This window comes from Macrobrachium rosenbergii, chromosome 13 (genome assembly GCF_040412425.1).
Source record: "Macrobrachium rosenbergii isolate ZJJX-2024 chromosome 13, ASM4041242v1, whole genome shotgun sequence".
Taxonomy (NCBI): Eukaryota; Metazoa; Arthropoda; class Malacostraca; order Decapoda; family Palaemonidae; genus Macrobrachium; species Macrobrachium rosenbergii.
Genome location: NC_089753.1, coordinates 20,926,478 through 20,946,400, shown reverse-complemented (window position 1 = coordinate 20,946,400; position 19,923 = coordinate 20,926,478). Strand labels below are relative to the sequence as shown.

Sequence of the window (19,923 nt, the reverse complement as noted above, 5' to 3'; positions counted from 1 at the left end):
GGCCCCTTCGTCTTTATGTGGTGGTAGATGCCATGTTTAGCTGGGGCCCTGGGTACCTGGCGGAGCTCAGGCCTGAATACGTCGGGAACTCCTTCAGCAGCTGGGAGTACTGGTGGGGGCCGATGGAGCAGATGGGTCCCGTTGCCAGCGGGAGGGACTGGCAGGAGTCGGTGTCGAGGAGACGCTTGTGACCAACGTCGACTGCCAGCCTGAAGTGGGCAAGGAAATCGTCACCCAGGAGTTGGGTCCTTACGTCCGCGACGATGAAGTCCCAGGAATACCTCTGGCCAAGGATGGAGATCAACAGGAGCCTGGTGCCGTTGGAGAGGATGGGGGACCTGTTGGCGGCCGTCAGGAAGGCAGCTGGGTCCAGTGAGCGCTTGCGGTCCTCCCTGGACAGCGGAAAGATTGATCTAACGGCCCCTGTGTCGACCAACATCATCCTGCCAGAGATGGTGTCGCGGACGAGAAGCCCTAATGGCTCTGGGCTCCTGGGTTCTTCTGTTGCCATGGCGGCCTGTCCTGCTGGCCGCGCCTCCCGTTTTTTTGACGGGCGAATGAACACGGGGTTGGCAGTTCCGGGCATCCTTGCCATACCGCTTATGGTAGTAGCAAGGGCCCGGTGGGTTCCACTTGTGGTGATACGGTGGCTGCCTCCTGGTGACGGCGCTTATCTCCTCCTCTGCACCCTCCTCCTGTTGAATGGCGCTGATGGGGTGTGCGGGCACTGATGCCCGCTTCGCTGCCTTTGCGGAGGCAGTTAGCTGCTGCACCGTGCGGATCAGGACCTCGAGTGGCATGGTGTAGGGCTCGAGGATTTGAGCACGGACCTCCAGGAGGAGCTGGCGGAGGAGAAGCTCCAGCGACAGGCTTATCTCGGAATGCTTTCCGCTGCCGTCAGTGTCGGGGAGGACAAGGAGGTCCTGGATCATGCCCCACTACTCCATGCTCTGTTCCTGACGCGGGTTGATGACGAGGTTGAGGGCGCAGGTGGCCCTCTCGGTGACCAGCAAGGAGCAAGTCCCGATGAGGGACTTCTTTAGGAGGTGGTAGGTGAGGGGGAGTGCAGCGGACATCCACGGGACGAGTGTCTTGTAGATCTCCTCCGGCAGGGCGTTAAGTACTGTGTCAGCTTGCAGTACCTCGTCCTTGAGTTCCGCCAGCTTGAACTGACCCTCGACCCTGTACAGCCACGCTGGGGGGTTCCCCTGAGTGAAAGGCGGCAGCTTTATGGTGAGGACGGCTTTTGCTTGCCCTGCCGGGCAGGGCAGCTTGCAGGGCGCGGGCAGCGGTGTGGAGGAGTGCGAGAGCCTCAGCGCAGGGGCGGGCGCGGGTGATATGGGCGGGAGGTAAACATCTGAATCCGCTGGGTTAGCAGTTAACTGAACGAGGGAGGGGATGTCCGTGTTCATGCTCACTCTAGACCTCTTAATTGGAGTGGGATACTCGCGTCAATACGCGCTTGGAAGCGCGCCGTGTGAGTCCGCTAATGACACTGGTGATTTGCTGGTGAGAGTCAGCATGCCCGAACGCTGGTTACAGCTCCGTAATGAGTCCGCTAGGGGCATGGGTAGTTCCTGGAGCCAAGACTGTGTCACCGTGTGAGTCCACTAATGGCTCCAGGAACCACTCCGGGATCACCACTTTAAGAGGTGCTAGAGAAATGAGCAGGATAAGGTTACTGTTGATTTATTGGTGACCTAGGTGGTTTATATAGCGGCGGACTGACGTCACACCGAGGAATACAATGAGAACAAGGATGACCTGAGGTCAATAACAATTAACAGTAAATACAATGAACAAATACACTTTGAGTTACACATATGGACAGTAACTGAGTTGAATACAATCTGATACCTGAGAAAGAGGAACACATAATATACAAGTTGGAGACAGGTAAATATTTACATAAAATAATTTAAATGATTGGGTCTGACTGGATCTACGTGACCCGACAACCTAGGAGCGGCAAATCCAGGAGAGGCAAAGAAAACGGGTCGCCACAACAGAAAACCCGCTCAGCGGGGACTTTACAGGACGATTGAAAACAGTTGACAAAATATGTTTGTCATGTGGAATTGGAGTTCGGACCAGAAACGAACTTTTACCAGATCGCCACAGGAGCTCTGCGTCTCCCAAGAGGAGGAGGGGGAACCAGCGTTTTTCAGGAGTGATCATCGCAAAGATTGTCTTCAAGGAAGAAGACCAGAGACAATCCTCCTGGGACAGTGAAGCCGAGGCAGGAATTTATATATATATATATATATATATATATATATATATATATATATATATATATATATATATACATATACATATATATATATATACATATATATATATATATATATATATATATATATATATATATATATATATATATATAATAGAAGCCCATAAAAATGCCAAACGGTAGTAAGTTATTGCTATATTTCAGAGACCAAACTATCTCCCTCTACTGGCAAGTAGGCTATATGAATGAAGTAAGAAATACAGGCAGGGGTATTTATACCAAGAAAACCAGAGGTCACCCATTACATCACTCAATAGCTTCTTAATCGCTGGTTGGAGGAAGATTTTATCTATAATATCTGAGTTCCATGATCCTTTTTATAGATTTGTGAGAGGGTGCAAAAGAGAGAGCAGGTAGACATTGACTGCTAGTTTATTAAGGGAGCAGGCTGCTTATAAAGTGGCGTGCGGACGTCAGTACAAAGACATACAAGGACATACAGGTGACCCGAGGTCAATTGTTCTCAATGTGAAACAGGACAGGCAAATACAGATAACGTGACAAATAAAATTAACAGATTAGACACAATAATGCTCTGACACATGTACAATGCAAAAGGGCACAAATGAGTAAGTAATAAATGTACATTTACATAAATAAAACATGGCTGGTTACCCCGACCTGAGGTCACGGGAAAAGGCACCTAGAAAATGGGAGGTTCACTAGAGAAAACCCGTTGAGCGGGGACTTTACAATACTCCCCCCCCCCCAGACATAGGTAACGTCTGATTAAAGTAGGTATCTGCTGGAGAGTGCCGCGGCTCCGCAATGTCAGCTGGGGGGTGCAGTGCTTGTGGGAGCGGTTGGCTGCAGCGCTGTCTGGGTCCGGGGCCTGATGGGGGCAGCCACACGACTTTTTTGTGGGCTGCGGGGGTGACATCTGCGGAGGGCGCTGAGGAATGTCGCCGACGTCCTCCTCCAACAGTGCGGGCTTGAGGCGGTCCATTGATAACCAGTCATTCTTCCGTGGATGGCCAGCCGGAATGCTTTTTTTTTTGTTTCTCTCCAGCACGACGAAGGGACCCCTGTAGGGCCTGGTTAAGGGCGGGCGGACGGCGTCGTTCCTGACGAAGACGTGGGTGGGGGACAGACCGGGAGATGTCGTCTTGTCGGTATACGTCCGCTGGCAGGGGGAGAACTTTCCAACCGTGTCACGGAGCCACTGGACTGTCAGGTTGTGGTGATCCCCCATGATGAGTTCGCCCAGGACTACGAGAGACTCCCCATAGACTTTTTCTGCTGTGGACGGGTCGCCGTTGGCTCTAGGGGCGGTCCTCAGCCCAAGGAGGACCCAGGGCAGCTGGTACTTCCAATTCTCGGCGGTGCTGTGGGCCATGAGGGATGCCTTCAGGGACCTGTGGAACCTTTCCACCAGTCCGTTGTCCGTGGGGTTGTAGGCGGTGGTGCTGTGGTGAGATGTCCCCAGCAGGCGTGCCAGGGCGGTCCACAGCTCGGACAGGAAGGCTGGGCCCCTGTCCGTTGTTATATGGTCCGGGACACTGAACCGGCTGATCCAGCTGGAGAGGAGGGCCTCGGCGCGCGCACTGGCGATGGCTTCTTCCATGGCCGTCGCTTCAGGCCACCTAGTGGAGCGGTCGACGACTGTCAGGAGATATCTGGCCCCGCCTGATGGGGGAAGGGGGGCCTACCACTTCGATGTGGATGTGTCCGAAGCGCCTCCCTGGCTGGGGGAAGTCACCCACCCCCGACTCGGTGTGGCACTGTACCTTGCTGGTCTGGCACTGGATGCACTGCCACGCCCAGGTCGTCGCGTCCTTCCGTATGTCGTGCCAGACAAACTTCTCTGCCAGCAGCTTGGCCGTCGTCCTGTCGGAGGGGTGGGACAGCCTGTGGATAATGTCGAAAACCAGACGTCGGCAGGAGCCGGGTATCAGCGGGCGGGGGTGGCTGGTGCTTACGTCTTTACAGAGTCTATTTTTAATTTGTATGTTTTGTATTGTTTTACAGTCTTGAAAGTGAGACCTGATAATATCTTGAAATTTTGGGAAATGAACTAAAATGGTACACTGGCTATTCTCTATTTTATTCCATATATATATATATATATATATATATATATATATATATATATATATATATATATATATATATACACACACATCTGCATGTGTGTGAAGCCATTGTGCTATATAATTACAAATGTTTAGGCAACTCCATTTCTCTTCTTTGTTTTTCTTGAATCATAGCTGTTGGAGAGATATAATGTTGTGCATAGCCTATTCATTCAGTGTTTTTGTCTGTAACTCTACTTAATATTTTTCATAGTAGGATCATTAGAATAAGTTTTTATTATTTGTTGTATTTATAAGAAAATGTAAAGCAGTGTTTACAGTCTATTGCTTCTCATATAAAGGTAGCCGTGTGAAAGAAGAGTAGGTGAAGACTCGGCCACTTTTCCATGTAAACATTTTAATGTCTAAATAGTTAAAATACTAAGTTCAACAGGATTTTTGTAAAATGAGAATATTATCAACGAGATTTCTTGCCATTTTAGATAAATTTCATATTTACCTAATGGGTATACTATACTGTACAGGGAAATCGTGAAAATGCAGTGCTGCAAATGAATTGCTGGGAATGAACGTGGTGGTCTAGAGTGACAAGATAGGTTTCCTATAAATGGTGGGCAAGTTAAACCTGTGTGCTCGTTCAACTTTTAATAGTAAAAAAAACCTCATATCACGGAAAGTATAAAATAGATACATTGCTAGATGCTTAACATGAACAAAGTACACTTACAGTCACATTATGAAGTCCACTTAGACCCGAACACTATACAGTAATATGCAGTTGTCAGGGAGTAATCCTGAGACTCCTAATGTCTGGCAGGTGTGTCTTTCTTTCGATCTCAGTTAGGCCTAATGATTCTCTCTCTCTCTCTCTCTCTCTCTCTCTCTCTCTCTCTCTCTCTCTAGATGCATGCCAGTCAACATGTTATCAGTTCAGCTCTTAAGTACTTCCTGTAATGTGCTCTATAAATCAAGCTAGATTTTTAGTTTAATTTTCTTTTCACCTGTGCGGATAGCTAACTATTTTAAGTATTTTCCACCTTCAGTACCCGTTTTGAAATAAAGTTCACAGTTTTCTTGATAGCTATGCTAAAGATGACGAAAGATTTTTTCTCATAAAATACTTGCTTAAACTGCACATGCACACATACAAAAAATGTACATTTATGTATGTGTAGGTGCGTGTAAAATCTTGAAGATAATTAAAATTAATATGACATATTTCTTCCAGGTTCATCCTTCCATGGGATGACTAGCAGTGTAGCAACTAGCAACCAGCACTGGCCTCCCCTGCGTCAAACTGGTGAGGAATCCAAAACTAAGAAGCATTCTGCAAGTCCTACAAGCAGCTCAGTCAGAAAACACCCACATCAAACACCAAGTTATCCAGTCAGGATAGCAAAGGAGAACGTGTATCTACCTGGCCATGTTCCTTATTCTTGGACAGAACTGAAAAATATGGGTGCATCCAGTGGAAAGGAGCTTTCTCCAGTCAGACAGCCTCGTGTGTCTTGTAATGAGTCCGACAGCACATCTTCCAGCTCTGCTGTAGAAGTGCGAGTGCTACCTCTGAATGTTCTAAACTATCAAGTAATTTCTGGATGTTCTGTAGCTGACAAAACTATAGGGTATCAAATTCATACGTCACCTACTGTAGCCGAGAACAACATGATCGAGAAAGCTAAAGGGAGGTATGAAGATACCCCAAAGCACATAAAACATCACAGTAAAACAGCGACCTCTAATGAAAGAGTTGTCTTGCCAAGTCGTACAGAGGAAAGAAATTGCCAGTCCTTGAAAACTTTAGACGGAAGGCAGGACAGGTATCGCTCCTCTAAAAGCACCCCAAAATATCAATCCAAGACAGACGCAAGTGAGAATCTCACAGGTAATGATGCTCAACTTCAGACAGATTATGATGAGTCAGTGAAGAATTTAATTCCGAGTCACCATCGCCAAAAGTCAAAAGATGCAGGTGCGAAGGCAACTCATGCAAAACGCATTTTAGTAAATTCTAAGGAGGAAGGAAAAGAAGAAGAAAGGCTCTGCGAGAGTGCCAGTCAGCCTACAAAGAGACCTCGAAAAGGAAAGAAGGACCTGGAGAAGTACATGAATGCAGAACTTGTTTATTTCGACTTGGAAACCGGTGGATTCAGCACTGGAGTTGACATACTGCAAATTGCAGCTGTGAGCAATGAGCACTCATTTATGCAGTACGTAACACCCACTAAGCCAATTCACCCCAAAGCTGAAGAAGTGACTGGACTGAAAAATGAAAATGGAACTCTCATGAAAAGAACGTCTGCAAACCCGTTAACGTGGGAACCGTTGGAAACACTGCCCGTGGGCAGAGCTCTGCAGAAATTTCTTGAGTGGCTGGAGGCTATAGGCCCGTGTTTGCTAGCTGCTCACAATGCTCCGTTCGATAAAAGGCATTTGCTGTACCACGTGCACGAGTCAGGGATGCACGAGGAGTTTCAGAAGAGTGTCCGCGGCTTTGTCAACACTTTGCCTTTCTTCCGAAAAACGTTGCCGGAATTCAAGACGCAAGGCCTTAAGTACAAACAGGAGGTTCTGGTGGAACATTTATTGGGAGAAGGGTATGACGCCCACGATGCGCTGGAGGATGCGAAATTCCTGCAGAAGCTGGTGAAGAAGGTTAACGCGCCAAAACCTGACTTAGTGGAGCACGTGTCACCTTTTTAGTGTGTTTCTTTCAAGTTTCCCAAAGTTTGATTTTAATTTAAAACTATTCAAGTGTGAGATTCCTGCAGAGGCGGGTAAAATAAAAGGCAAATTTGTCTAAGACACAAGTTAAATTCATTAGTTCGTAATATTAACTTAAAAAATAATTTTTTAACTTAAATTCTTTCAAGTGTTCAATTCAAGCCTTATTTGAAACAAGTTTTATATGCATTGTTTATTGTTGTCGTCTGCCTAAGATTTCCTATTTTATATAAGTTGAATTCATCCAGGATAAGTTAGTTATTCATAACTAACATAAAGTTAAAAATCTTAATATGATCCACGACGCATATTTTCAAACTTTAAATTAAAGTTGCACTTGGGTTTCTCACTTTGGATATTTAGTTATATTTACATATATATACATATGATTATAATTTCTAAGGGTCTCAATTAAGGGAAAATTACAACCCATTTGGGCAGTGTTCTTTTTAAATTGAATTATGTTAAAAATTAAGTTTTCTTCCTCAACCTGTCTCTCAATGCCTCCAGACCACACAATCCATGTAGGCGGTAAATGCCGTCAGTGCACCTTACTTGGGGCGCTGTAGGCATCAATGCCTCAAGGGTGTTTGGTGTGTCCCTTCGGCCTCTTTCTGCACCCGCTTTTGTTTTGCCACCATTCCCGCTTCTTCCTTCAGTCTTGCTGTCCAATCTCTTAACTATTAATTCTTAGTGCAATTGAGGGTTCCTCTCCCAATTCCACCTGTAGACCCTTTTACTTCCTCTCATTTATTTTCTGGATTTTTTTTTTTTTTTTTTTTTTAGCTCTTCGTTGGGGGAGCCGGTAGAGCTGTGGACTGGAACTCGCTAGGCCCGAGTTCGAGTCTCCGGCCGGCTGATGAAGAGTTAGAGGAGTTTATTTCTGGTGATAGAAATTCATTTCTCGCTATGATGTGGTTCGGATTCCACAATAGGTTGTAGGTCCCGTTGCTAAGTAACCAACTGGTTCTTAGCCACGTAAAATAAGTCCAATCCTTCTGGCCAGCTCTAGGAGAGCTGTTAATCAACTCAGTGGTCTGGTAAAACTAAGGTATACTTGTAAAGTCTCCGCTGAGCAAGTTTTCTATGGCGACGTCCCATTTTCTTCGCCTATACAATTGGTCACGCCTAACGTGCCAGGTCACACGAATTCAATCATTTAAAATGTGTATATATTTGTTGACCTGTTGTCAATTGTGTATTTCTTCGTTCACAGGCATCAAGACTATATCCATTTTGAGTTCTGTCTATTTTTACATTGTAAAGTGTACTCGTTCGCTGTGTCAGCGGAGACTTTACATACTTTTCTGGATCTCTTTATCGTGCTGCCGACCACTCCAACTCCTTTTCACTGTCTTTAGCCCGTAATTATAATAAATTCATTAACTAGAAGATTAAATAGTGTGAATCATGAATCAAATAAATGACTAAAAGATTTTGGAGTTTTCATTAGTAATCCCATTATCATCAAAGCATCTAGAGGTCTGCGATAAAATGTGGGCTCACGGTTCCATTCACAAGTGGTGCCAGAAAGCTAGTTGGTGGCTGAATGAATTTGAAAGTGACTAGTTTGCAAGCATTTACATGGTTTCCTGTAGTTATTGTTTTAAAGCATTCTTCATTCATAACGCTGGGCCGTAACCAGGCCAATTGGAGGTGGTTGGGTCTTTTTCCACCAAATTTGGACCTCTGATAATCAATTACGTTCAATGTATGGTCGTGTACATTTAATTTTCATGCACGGACAATTGATTGATAACTTTAAAAATTCCCTGATGAGAGGTGTCGCCAAATAATCACAAACGCTGTTAATCATAATATGCAAAGTTCTGTCAATGAATGGGTTGTAACAGAAACGAGAAAAACACCCAAATTCCTATTTACTGATAAGCAACAAAACACCATTACAGTATATTACGAAAAGAATTTTTCATAGCAAAAAAAAAAAAAAAAAGCGCGAGAAAATCCAGAAAATTTCTCTAGTTTGACTTAGAAAATGACCCTTTCAAGAGGCGCGAGTGGTAGGCCGACGCCATAGTAATCCGGCATCCCCTCCCCCAGGTTGCGCCACTAATGAGAAAGGGCAAGGTAGATGCCGCGCCGTGGACCTTGGTACCGTATATGCGTTCCTTCATCGTTTATCTTGGATCGAGGACGGGTCTTCATACAGCTTCTGTACTCTAAAGGAACCATTAACCCGTTTCATTGTGGATGGTCAATGTTCGTCACCGAGAGTCCATCATGTTCCAACACGAGTATTTATAAATTTACAGTATGTCGAGGTTTTTTAACTACCAAATTTTATTTTAAAATGTAATTTTCCATCATTGTAAATAGTCTAAAAGCACTAAAAAAATTACTTGCTTGGCTGCACATTTCATCATTTGGAAACCTAAATATCAATAAAAGAAAATTAAAACAAATCTTCTTGATAGGGACATATTACAATAATTAATATGTAGAATATTATATGCTCTTTGTAACTACAATGAGGAAAACCCGAGGCAGTCATACATTATGGGACACTTGAATAACGCCCATTGTGATGTACATTTTCACCCAGTAGAAACCATCGTAGCCATGTTACAAGGTGGAAATATAATTTTCATGGCATGTTTGAGTGGCAAATTCGGTTACTGGTTGAAATATGCTATAGGCATCAATGACGCGACCTGTCATGTAAGAAAACTTAGCAAAAAAGATATTTGAGACCGGTGGACATATCTATATACCGTACCAAGGATAGGTAACATTTTTTCCTCTCCGTCCGTTTGATAATAACTATAGAATGGTTGGCAAGCAATTAAAATATTAGCGCGAAAGTAGCTCTAAAATTACCGATGTATTTAACACCCAAACGACCTTCAACGGGTCAATTGATGTACAACTCTAATTGACAGGTATATTATTTTGTCACCACATTTCATGGAATTTCAGATCCGTCGCGGCGCGTTATCGGAACAAAGCGACCTCATAGCATCACCGTCGGCTTTCGCTGGCCACCATTATCATCAACTGCTGGGCCCCGCCCACCCCCGTGCCACCAGTGCCACCTGGCGACGCGACACCGAACTAGTATTGTTTACTGTATTCAGCCGTTATACATTGACCGAACTAGTTAAGCGCCGGCCATTTGCTCGTCCTACGAGTTCACTGTCGACTATTAACGAGTGTACTGTTGACTGTCGGTTGTGATGTGAGCGAGAGACCGAATTGATGCCGGAGAGATGAGCGAGCGGGACCTGACTCGCGAAGAAGAGCGAATAATGGCGAGGTGGTGGTGGTGATGACGGTATCCCTTCCAATGGCGAATTGATCTGGCGACTAAACATTTCGGGTGTCAAAATGGCCAAGTGTTCGCATTCCTCTTACGTGACAGTGTGCGAGTTGAACCGCAGAGACTGATTTCCATCCAAAGTAGTGAGGAGTTGAAAGCTGAATGTAAGTGGGCTGATGCCAGCCAGCCTGAGCGAGTGTCATACAGGCTTCTGAAGTTTACCTTAACTGAGGTCTAGCATCACGTAGTCTAGGCCTACACGACCTTTTGAACTTTAGTCATGCCCATCACATGTGTCCTTTCTAGTTAGGCAGCAGGGCAGTGAATGAGGCCTAATTCCATATTAAAAACTTACGGCTTAAGTTTCATAATGTTGGATGTTTTTTGTTATGTATTCACTGGTTATAATTGGGTCGAACCACTTTATAGGCCTAATTTCCCAGGTCCTATGACCATAGGTCTAGTTTAATGCTTGATACCCATAACTAAATCACACTACAGTACTAGGCCATTGGCTTGTAGGCTTGCATAGCAAAATTTTCATTTATTGCACATAATAATTTTACTCTTCAGTGTTTAATGCTGTACAGTGTCATATTGATGCTGAATAGACCCATTTGTATTTTGTTGTAATGTAATGGAACAGGACGAAAAGTAAAAACATGTTGAAGTAATGTGATATCCTATGCTGTCAACAGAATCTTGAAAGGGTTAACAGCTTATGCAGCCTATCTTATATTGAAGAAATTGTTGATTATATTACATTTTTCAACAAGAATGGTTTCCATAATATACATGGCCAGTGATACATAGCCTAGGGTAAGTTGCCAAATTTGGCCAGGCCCTTTCCTTTTAATCTGATGAGCTGCCCCCTGTTCACTTTCGGGTGATCAGTAGTCTGTGCAGTTGAAACTAATTACTTTTACAAATGTATGGTTATTTCGGTACTCATGATCTTGTATTAAGGTGTAGAAACTTCTAGATTATCATGCTGTAGAAATTTCTAGATTATCATGCTGTGTGTATGCTAATGAGTAGGTAGGAAGAATCTTTGTTTCTGAAGGAGTCACGAGCTGTTTTGATAATTGCTTCTGTACTTTGCAAGAATGGCAAGTTTTTGGGAATGTAACTACCCCACCTTAACCTGACTTAACATAGGAGTTGCATCTCACATGACAGAGTGTGCAGTATACAGTACACTTTAGACCCTCTAACTTGACCCAGGGCGAAGAATCCTAATTGACCAGTTGTTATGCTCCCTTTGACCCTCTAACATGACCAAAATATAGTATCTAACATGACATTATGTTGTAATTACAAAGAAAATAAGTAAATAATAAAACAATATATATCAGTACATTTGACTGAGGGCCTTAGTGACATTCATTAGATAGTGACGCATCATTCTGCAAAGTTAGTTTTTTGCCTGATACAATGACTGATTATACCAGACATCATTTATTTTTATCTCATTCAGATTGATGAGATGAAAATAAATGGTAAAGAAATAATGTGTATTTCGTCAAATAGTCCTAGGTACCTTGTTTAGTTTCTGGTTAAATAAGTTTAAAGAGCATGTCTAGAGCTACCTATAATTTAAGCCGAGTGGCTAGAGTAGACCAGGAAGTCGATTCGTGTAATTGATTGGCCTGTTACTTGTCTTTAATTTGTCACAAGGTAGCTTAGTGCTTAGTCGGCTGACTGCTTTGTGTAGGGATCAAATTAAACTGGGAGAAGTTGGATCATGTGCCCAAGCAGCTGGCAAATATGATGCATGCTGATAGATGTGGTAGCAGCGAGTGTTTTTTTTTTTTAACTCCCTGAGCCTCAGCAGGTTAAAGGAGGTAACAGCACAGTTACCACAGAATGGCAGGTCATCCATGGTCAACTGCCCTCCTTTGAGAAGTTCATGCCTTTAGGCATCTCCACCGTTGCTCTCTCTAGTGAAAACTGAAGCGGCATTGGTTTTCCCCAAGCAACTCTCCCTCTTACCTTCTGCCTTTAGTCCATGAGAGAGAGAACCTTACTTGGTGGCCAGACAAGGGGAAACCTAAGTTCTTTTAACTCTTTACTCCCAGAGATGCTTCTCAGATGCACCAAGAAAGGATAGGGCACACACGGTGAGAATCTCTCCCCTCAGCAGTGTGGACAGAGAATGAACACACATTCTTGACAACATGTGCAGGGCAGGTAGCTACAACATTCCGAGGTTGTGTGATGGTAACAGTGTTGATGAGTGATAACTGAACCTTAGGAAATTACAATAATGAGAGGGAGAGGACTCTTAATTCACTCTTTGAAGTGGCAATGAAGATGTATGGATGGGCCATATGCCACACTGTTGAACGTCAGCCTTGGGCCTTCCATATAGCAGGAATGTTTTGGCATACCAGCTCAACTGCCAGGGGCCTACTAGTTGAGGTGTTTGCTTTGTACATTCTTGAATGGGAAAAGGCTTTTCAACTTTAATCAACGTATTTACCACAAAGTTAAGCTGAAAGTTCTGGTACTCTGCTCTTGTCCAGACCCCTGGGCAGCTTGGGAGGATGACTTTTGGCAGCCCTATGGACAATCTGAACATTTTTGCTTTTCTCCCAATGGTAGCGTGATTTGTTGAATGATTAGCTGAGCATTTTTATTGTTATTCAGAAGAGGACCCCAATTCATATGGAAGAAGCCCACAGGGGGCATTGACTTGAAATTCAAGCTTCCAAAGAATATGGTGTTCAAGAAGTAACATTAGGTAACAGGAAATAACAAAGAGATCAGTTATCAGAAAAGAAAAAATAGGTAACAGATTAATAGAAAAGAAAAAAATAGGGTTAACAGATTAATAAGCAGACAGATAAAAATGTCAGCACATTATAAATATAAGCAGAATTGCTTTAGGACAGCAACACATCGCATAATTGGCCTGGTGCCTCTATTGGCCTCTCTTGTATGAATTTTGTATGCAGAATAATAAATAAACACCTGTCTATTGTGGCTGAACTTTTGAGGTTCCAATTGAACAACATCCTCAGACTGTTCCACAATTCAACGCTGTGAGGAATAAAGGACCTCTGGAACTGAGGAGTTTAACAGCGAGGCATATTTACTGTATATAGGAGCTGCTGTTTGGCAAATCTGGTCACTGTCAGCAGGAAAAGGGGATCATGGATCAATTGTGGACAGTAAATATTTGTTAAGATTATGAAAAATTGACAAACAAAATTATCTGTCAGAGCGATAACTGCTGATGTTAGGAAACAGAAACCTAGCACCAGCCACTCCGGCTAAAAAAGATAAATTTCTTGGCTGTATAGTAAATTTTATTTGCAGCACAGTGAGACTCGATGAAAATGGTGTAATTTCCAGATAGTACCCCGGTAGCTTCTAGTTGGTCCCATACAGTACTGAGTTGTGTCCCAATCTGACAGCTCTTTTGGTTTAAGTACCCATACATTCTCCTTTGGCCACTTCTCTGTTAGCCACACTTGTTGAGATAGCCCCAACTAATGTGTACCAAGGAAGTAGACCATCATCACTGTTTTCATAGATGGGGTCCCACCAGTTGGAGCTCCATTTCTCTAGATTGCATTCTTGTCCATCTTTGTCAAGAGAAGCTCCTGAGAATGAGTCCTACATTTAAGGCTATGGTTTGTAATTTAATGGGAAGAGTTTTTAAAGAAATAGGAACTATTTTAAAGTAATTTTTATTATTCATGGGTAAACAAACTAAAGCCTTTTTTTTTTTTCATAAGTCCATTCTCCTCAACCCCCTTAAGTAATCCATGACGCCAAAGGAAATAGTACTAGCTTATGGCTGATGAGGGTTTTTTTTTTCTCATACTCAACCACCTTCCACCAGTTGATCATGCATTTTCCAAATATCAACAACTTTCCAGCTGGCACTGAATAGATACAGTAGTAGTTGTAAATAAAAAGCTTTGGCTTTTATATATAAGAAAAGTAAAAATAATTAAAAAATTTCTTTTTCCTAATTACCAAACAGTGTATGGCTTTCCTATTGGAGTAGACATGCCTTCTTTTGTAAAGTACTTTACACTTTTTGACTGCAAAACACTGTGTATAAAAGTCATCCAGCTGGCATATATGTGTTTAAATATTTAACAAACATTTCATTTTTGAAGACACTGTTAAAACTGTCATTGACATGCAAGTTAAACATAGAAATTTATTGTGGGAGAAATTAAAGTGATACTGTTGATAGAAAATGAGCATTGTTGGTTGGAAAAGTAAATTTAAACTGGTAGAAAAGTAGATTTTCTGTCTTGATTTTTTGAATGAAATTATTAGTAAACTTACGTATGAAAGCAGTTGGGGTTTTGTTCCATATAACTTGGCCATAACTCTACACAGTATATCTTACTTGCATTAGTTGGCCCATTTTGTTATCTGTCTCTCAGATTTATAAGTTCCTCACATCATAAGATTTATACAGATATAGAGTAACTCGGAGAGCAATTATCAAGTTGTCATGTTTACTGAGTTTAGTAGGCTAATTTTTCTTACTAGTTTATAGCATTGTACTAAACCATATTTGGAGTTCTTTCCCAAAGGTTTAAATATATTTTACAGGTATTGAGGTCCAAGATGGCAGAAGGTTTGCTTGCATTAACATGGAACAACCACAGTTCTACATTTTGCAAGACGATTTCTTCTTTGAGAGCAAAGGTATGGCCTTTACTGAAATATTGTGTTATGGTTTAAAGTTAAATTGAATCCACAAACTATTTCTGTATTAGAAATGCAGTACTGTATAGGCATTCCCCAGTTATTGGCGGGCTTAGTTATCAGCAATCTGGTCGTACAGGGCTTGTCTAGCAATGAAAATTGGCAATTTTCAGCGATTTTCTACGCTGAAAATCGCTGATATCCGCTTATCGGTGCTGATAATTGGGTGTGGGCGCTGATACATACATAACAGAGGTGCAGATCTTTGGGTATCAGTACCTATACCTAGTTGTTGGCGCCAGTAAGCGCCGAAGATCACCAATTTTTTGTCATCAGCGATTTTTGCTTGTCACGCTGTTGGAACGGAACCCCAGCCGATAACCGGGGACTGCCTGTATATATAAAGTTCTAACTATTGATACTTGTTCATGTGGTTTCCATGGTGGGTTAGTACAGCCCATTAAATCATATAAAATGTCTTATTTTTGTGGTCTAGGAAGCAAAGGCACATCATCGTAGAAGCCACATAAAAGTTCTCTGTTATGGATCTGTTAGTGCTACCCTTGAAAGCCTACTTGCCCTGTTAATTTTTTGTGAGCCTTGGTGTTTTCTACTTGTAGCTCTTTGTTCCCAGATTTTGCTCAAGTTTTTACCAGCCCTTTCATTTAGCCATCTTCAGTTCTTGTTTTTCTACTTTTGTGTTTTGAACTTAGCCTGTACTGTAATTTGTTTTCCTTGTGTATTTATGACTTGTGCTATCATAAAGACAAGAGTATTGCTATAGGTATACGTCATTCACAGCTTGCTTGCTTGCTTACTTACCTTTCTTGTTTGAAGTTTTTGTTTCCACTTTACCTGAGTATTTCATTTTCTGTTCATAGAAGATCGTGTTTTGTGTATTCCATTCCAGTGTAATATTTGTTGTTTACCTGTTGGTACCAGTGCAGTTGTCTTTTCCTTGTTAGTGTAATATATTTGGTTTGTACTTGTTACCTCAGCCCTCCTTGCACTCAGTTGTGACTGATGGGCTTGCAACTATTCTAGTGGAATCTAATAGTTGTCTGTTTTCACTTGGGTTCCCTCCTGGTGTACCAGTCATGGGTGACATCCACTAGCCAGGTTTTGTTATCACAAAGCCTGGCATTCATTCCAGTCATACATTTCCTCATTTGCCTTCTCCAGTGTGCTAAGGCTGGAGTATGGGATTAGGCAGCAGTTCTGGTAGACACTGAGACATTACAGCCAGTCCCTGCAGACTTAACCTGCAGGGTTCCTCAGCCTTCATGGGCTCGAGATCAGACCTCTACTCTGGTTACCAGTAAAGTCATCTTATTCCATTTTTACATGTACCCTATATTATGGCACTTGAAGTTTCATGGTGAACTCATTCACATCTCATCTTTATGTTCAGTTCTCATGACTCAACTATAGAAGACCTCTTACCTCTTCTAAACACTAAATTTTTGCAAATTGGTTCTGTTTAACTAAGTACTTATATATTTCTAAGTGGAAGCTTTCCTTATCTAAACAACCACTCAGTAATGTGTTCTACTTGCTTGTCTTCTAGTCCTCAAGGCCCATATATTTCAATTCTTGCATGCAGCCTGCCACAATAATTCAGCCTTCTCTATAATGAATGGGCTGTGATGGAACAAACTTTTTATAAAACAAAATGTGTACAGTATTTTCTATATACCGAGTATTGTCTTTTTCTCCTATTTTTGTTTCCTTCCTTGCATCACAAAAGAATGAACTGGTTGTGTAGGAATGCCAAGGGTAGAGCTTTTGCTTGCACAGTGAAGAACCAGTTTCTCTGTGGATTCAGTGCTTATTAGCTGGAGATGTTCGGGTTCATGAAAATTGAGTTTATTTTGCAAGTGCACAAAACATGGATAAAGATAGTGTGTGTTGGTTCTGTGTAAATAATTTGATGGTGTTGCTGAGAAGAGTAACTAATTTGACTACAATCACACACAAAGTGAGAGTACTGCAGGCATCATACACGAGTGGAAATGCTTAGTAGAGGCCTCCAAAAGTCATGACGCCACAGAAATATTGCAATACTGTGTTAAAGTGCCTTACAGGAGAGGCATTTACTATACAGTATATGATTAATGGGTTTTTATGAAAAGATATGGTTTGTATAAAACATAAAATAGGTTTGCAGTAATTAATTGTTTATTTTATTTATTTATTTTTTTTTTTTTTTTCATTTCAGGAGAGATACACAGATGTTACCATCACTTGTGAGGGAAAGTTTTACCAAGTGCACAAATTTGTACTTGCTACTTGTAGTGAATACTTTGAAAAGATATTTCAGGAAACACCTTGCAAGCACCCTGTGATTGTGTTGAGGGATGTCAGCTGTGATGAACTTGAAGCCTTGCTTAATTATATGTACATTGGGTCAGTCAGTGTAGCCCAGAGTGATCTAGCGCGCTTGATTAAAGTTGCGGAACTCTTCCAAATCAAAGGTCTGGCAGTCCCAGATGACCCTCCTAGGTGTAGTGATGTTGATTCGCATGGAACAAACAGTGAGAGTAGAGACGGATTTGAGGGTTATTATAGAGGTAGAGGGCGTGACACGACTGGGAGTAGTCCACGGAGAAAAGAAAAACATGTTCGTAGCGACGATGAAGATATAACAGTTCCCCGGTCGAAACGCGCCAGGAACCTTGAGAATTCCTCAGGATTGCAAGATAGAGTTGATGACCAGGCTGAATCCTCCTCAGCTGAGCAGGTACGTGTTGTCTCTGACTGAGAACTATATATTTCTGCAGTGTAAATATAGTATATATTCTTTGTCTTTGGTGTCGATATTCATTATTAATTCCTTAAGAAAATGCCATGTACCAGTAATATGAAATTTTAGTAGTGTTGTTATTCTTTAGATGTGTTGTGTTCATACATTTTTCCTATGTTTAAAACTGTTTGGAACTTACGAAAATGAAAAAGTTTACATTTAGAAAACGTGTGTTGTAGTGTGATTCCAATTAAAGTTATATAAATTATATATTTAATTTTTTTTTATATCATAACTCAGGTTAATAGTTGTTATAAAGGTAAAGTAATTAGGTAGTTGCTGTAGAGGTAAAGTAAGTAACGCATCTTAGGCCGTTCTTTTATTTATGACCATATAATTTCCTCACATTTATCATACGTTTCCTCTTTTGTGAAAGTTTAGGCAAACGTAGTTGAAGTGAACAAAATAAAGCCGTATGATTAAAGTCAAATGATGAATAAAAGTACAGTAATCATTTTGTTGTAAATGGCCACTTTGTGAGAAAATGCATAGCGTGGATAGTACATGATACATTATAATGTAGAATATATATATGGTGCAATTGCAAAAGATTTGTAACCATGATCATTTTTGTGTCTTTTTACCAGAATAAAAACATTTCATGTATAAGTAAGGAAAGCTTCAGCTTAGTAATGTATACATGTTCCTGTGGGCCACTTCCATTTTATATTTGGAAATTTTCATTCCTGGAGGTGAAGGAATAAGCAAAGCACAATAGTATAATGGGAAAGAGCTTTGTTGGAAGTTATTCTAATATGTTTATATTTTCTTGTAAATGATTAAAGTTTATACATTATTTTTAATGGCTTAATTTTTCAGGGCTTGCCTTTTGATGTGTGTGTCAAGCAAGAAATACAAGAGGTTGATTCAGGGTCAGAAGGGCAGGATTCAAGAGTTGAAGCTCCTTATACTATACCCAAAAATGAAGCTCCAGACTTGGATGAAGATGATGAGTCTCTTGTTGAGGACACTTCCCAATTAGGACCCCCGTACTTAACCAGTAGTGGTAGTCAAGACATCCCACCAGACGAGCAGTCGCTATCGCAACATGGTCAGGAACAGCATTCTTTTCCGGACGAACTTCTTGCCTTACCAGGACCTTCAGATGCTCAAGAGGTAAACAGTAAAACATCTTCCAGTTGCCGCTCTTTTTCCTTTCATGCCTTTAAGCGTGGACACACTGTTGTAACGGAAATGTATGGAAGGAAGACAGGGATAGTTATTGTGTATGGTGTGTTTTTAATTCAGTTGTTTGGTTAAATTATTGGATAAATGATGATGATAATGATTATTTGGGATGAATCTTATCTATTATAAAGATAGCTTCTATCTCTGTGCCAGTAGGTGAGGCAATATAAGTTCTCTTTAATAGTAGGTAAGTATCCAGATAATAAATTTTATTATGAAAATTTATACAATAGTGACAATGCTGTGTAATATTTTCCCTTTTGTTTTACTCACCACAATCACATTCAGAATACATAAATTTTATACTCTTAATATTATACATTAATGTAAATCTGAGTAGAAGAAACTTATTAAAAGAAATAAAATTTGAAAGGCAAAAGAAAATGAATGGAAATTATGTAAAAGGCAAAAAGTAGCTGGGTTATAATTTTGAATTATTTAAAGAGCCTTTGTGACCATTTGAAAGTGCCACGCAAGGTACACCATATGTGGTACCCCATGGGATATAAATCTGTGAGACAGAGTTCACTTTTGACATGATGTATATTGAAATTACTTTGAGATAACTGACATACTGGTAAGGTATAAAAAGTTTTCATCTATAATTTATCAGAATATCAGATGAGCATCTTGGTGTATTCCTTTTTTGTACACCTGCAGAGGGTTATTTATAGTTTGAAAGCATCCATCATGCCAGCCATATTAGAGTCAAGAAATTTCATTATTTGGTATGCTGAAGCCACTCTATGATAATCTTTAGTTGTCCCTCTCCAAAAAAACTGCTTTAGAAGGGGGGGGGCGACGTATATTGGGCAGGCAGTGGTATGGAGGTTCAGAGCCAAGTCATCTCTGATTAGATGCAGCTTAATGCCAAACTACCTGCCAAGCTGGGGCAAACCTCTTAAAGAAGTTTGGCTGAATTATCTGT

General features: G+C 41.5%; 2 protein-coding genes across 23 annotated transcripts in view; both read left to right on the top strand.

Moving 5' to 3' along the window:
• LOC136844975 (uncharacterized) overlaps positions 1–8,486 on the top strand; it is a 43,598-nt gene extending 35,112 nt beyond the window's left edge. For all 3 annotated transcript variants that reach the window (XM_067114452.1, XM_067114454.1, XM_067114455.1), the window contains one exon: positions 5,555–8,486. In XM_067114452.1, the coding sequence (XP_066970553.1) occupies positions 5,555–7,029 (1,475 nt within the window). In that variant the 3' untranslated portion in view covers positions 7,030–8,486. The remainder of the gene's footprint in view (positions 1–5,554) is intronic.
• A 1,499-nt stretch (positions 8,487–9,985) lies between these two features.
• Positions 9,986–19,923, top strand: part of LOC136844976 (longitudinals lacking protein, isoforms H/M/V-like) — a 188,928-nt gene continuing 178,990 nt past the window's right edge. For 18 of the 20 annotated variants that reach the window (XR_010855023.1, XR_010855022.1, XM_067114464.1 and 15 more), the window contains exons 1-4: positions 10,096–10,491; positions 14,909–15,004; positions 17,223–17,744; positions 18,627–18,923. Coding sequence is in view for 18 of the 20 variants with exons in the window: in XM_067114464.1 (XP_066970565.1) it covers positions 14,924–15,004; positions 17,223–17,744; positions 18,627–18,923 (900 nt within the window). In the remaining 2 variants the exon portion in view is untranslated. Of the gene's footprint in view, positions 10,492–14,908; positions 15,005–17,222; positions 17,745–18,626; positions 18,924–19,923 lie in introns of all 20 variants that reach the window. The other 2 variants (XM_067114465.1, XM_067114467.1) reach the window with 2 other exon arrangements.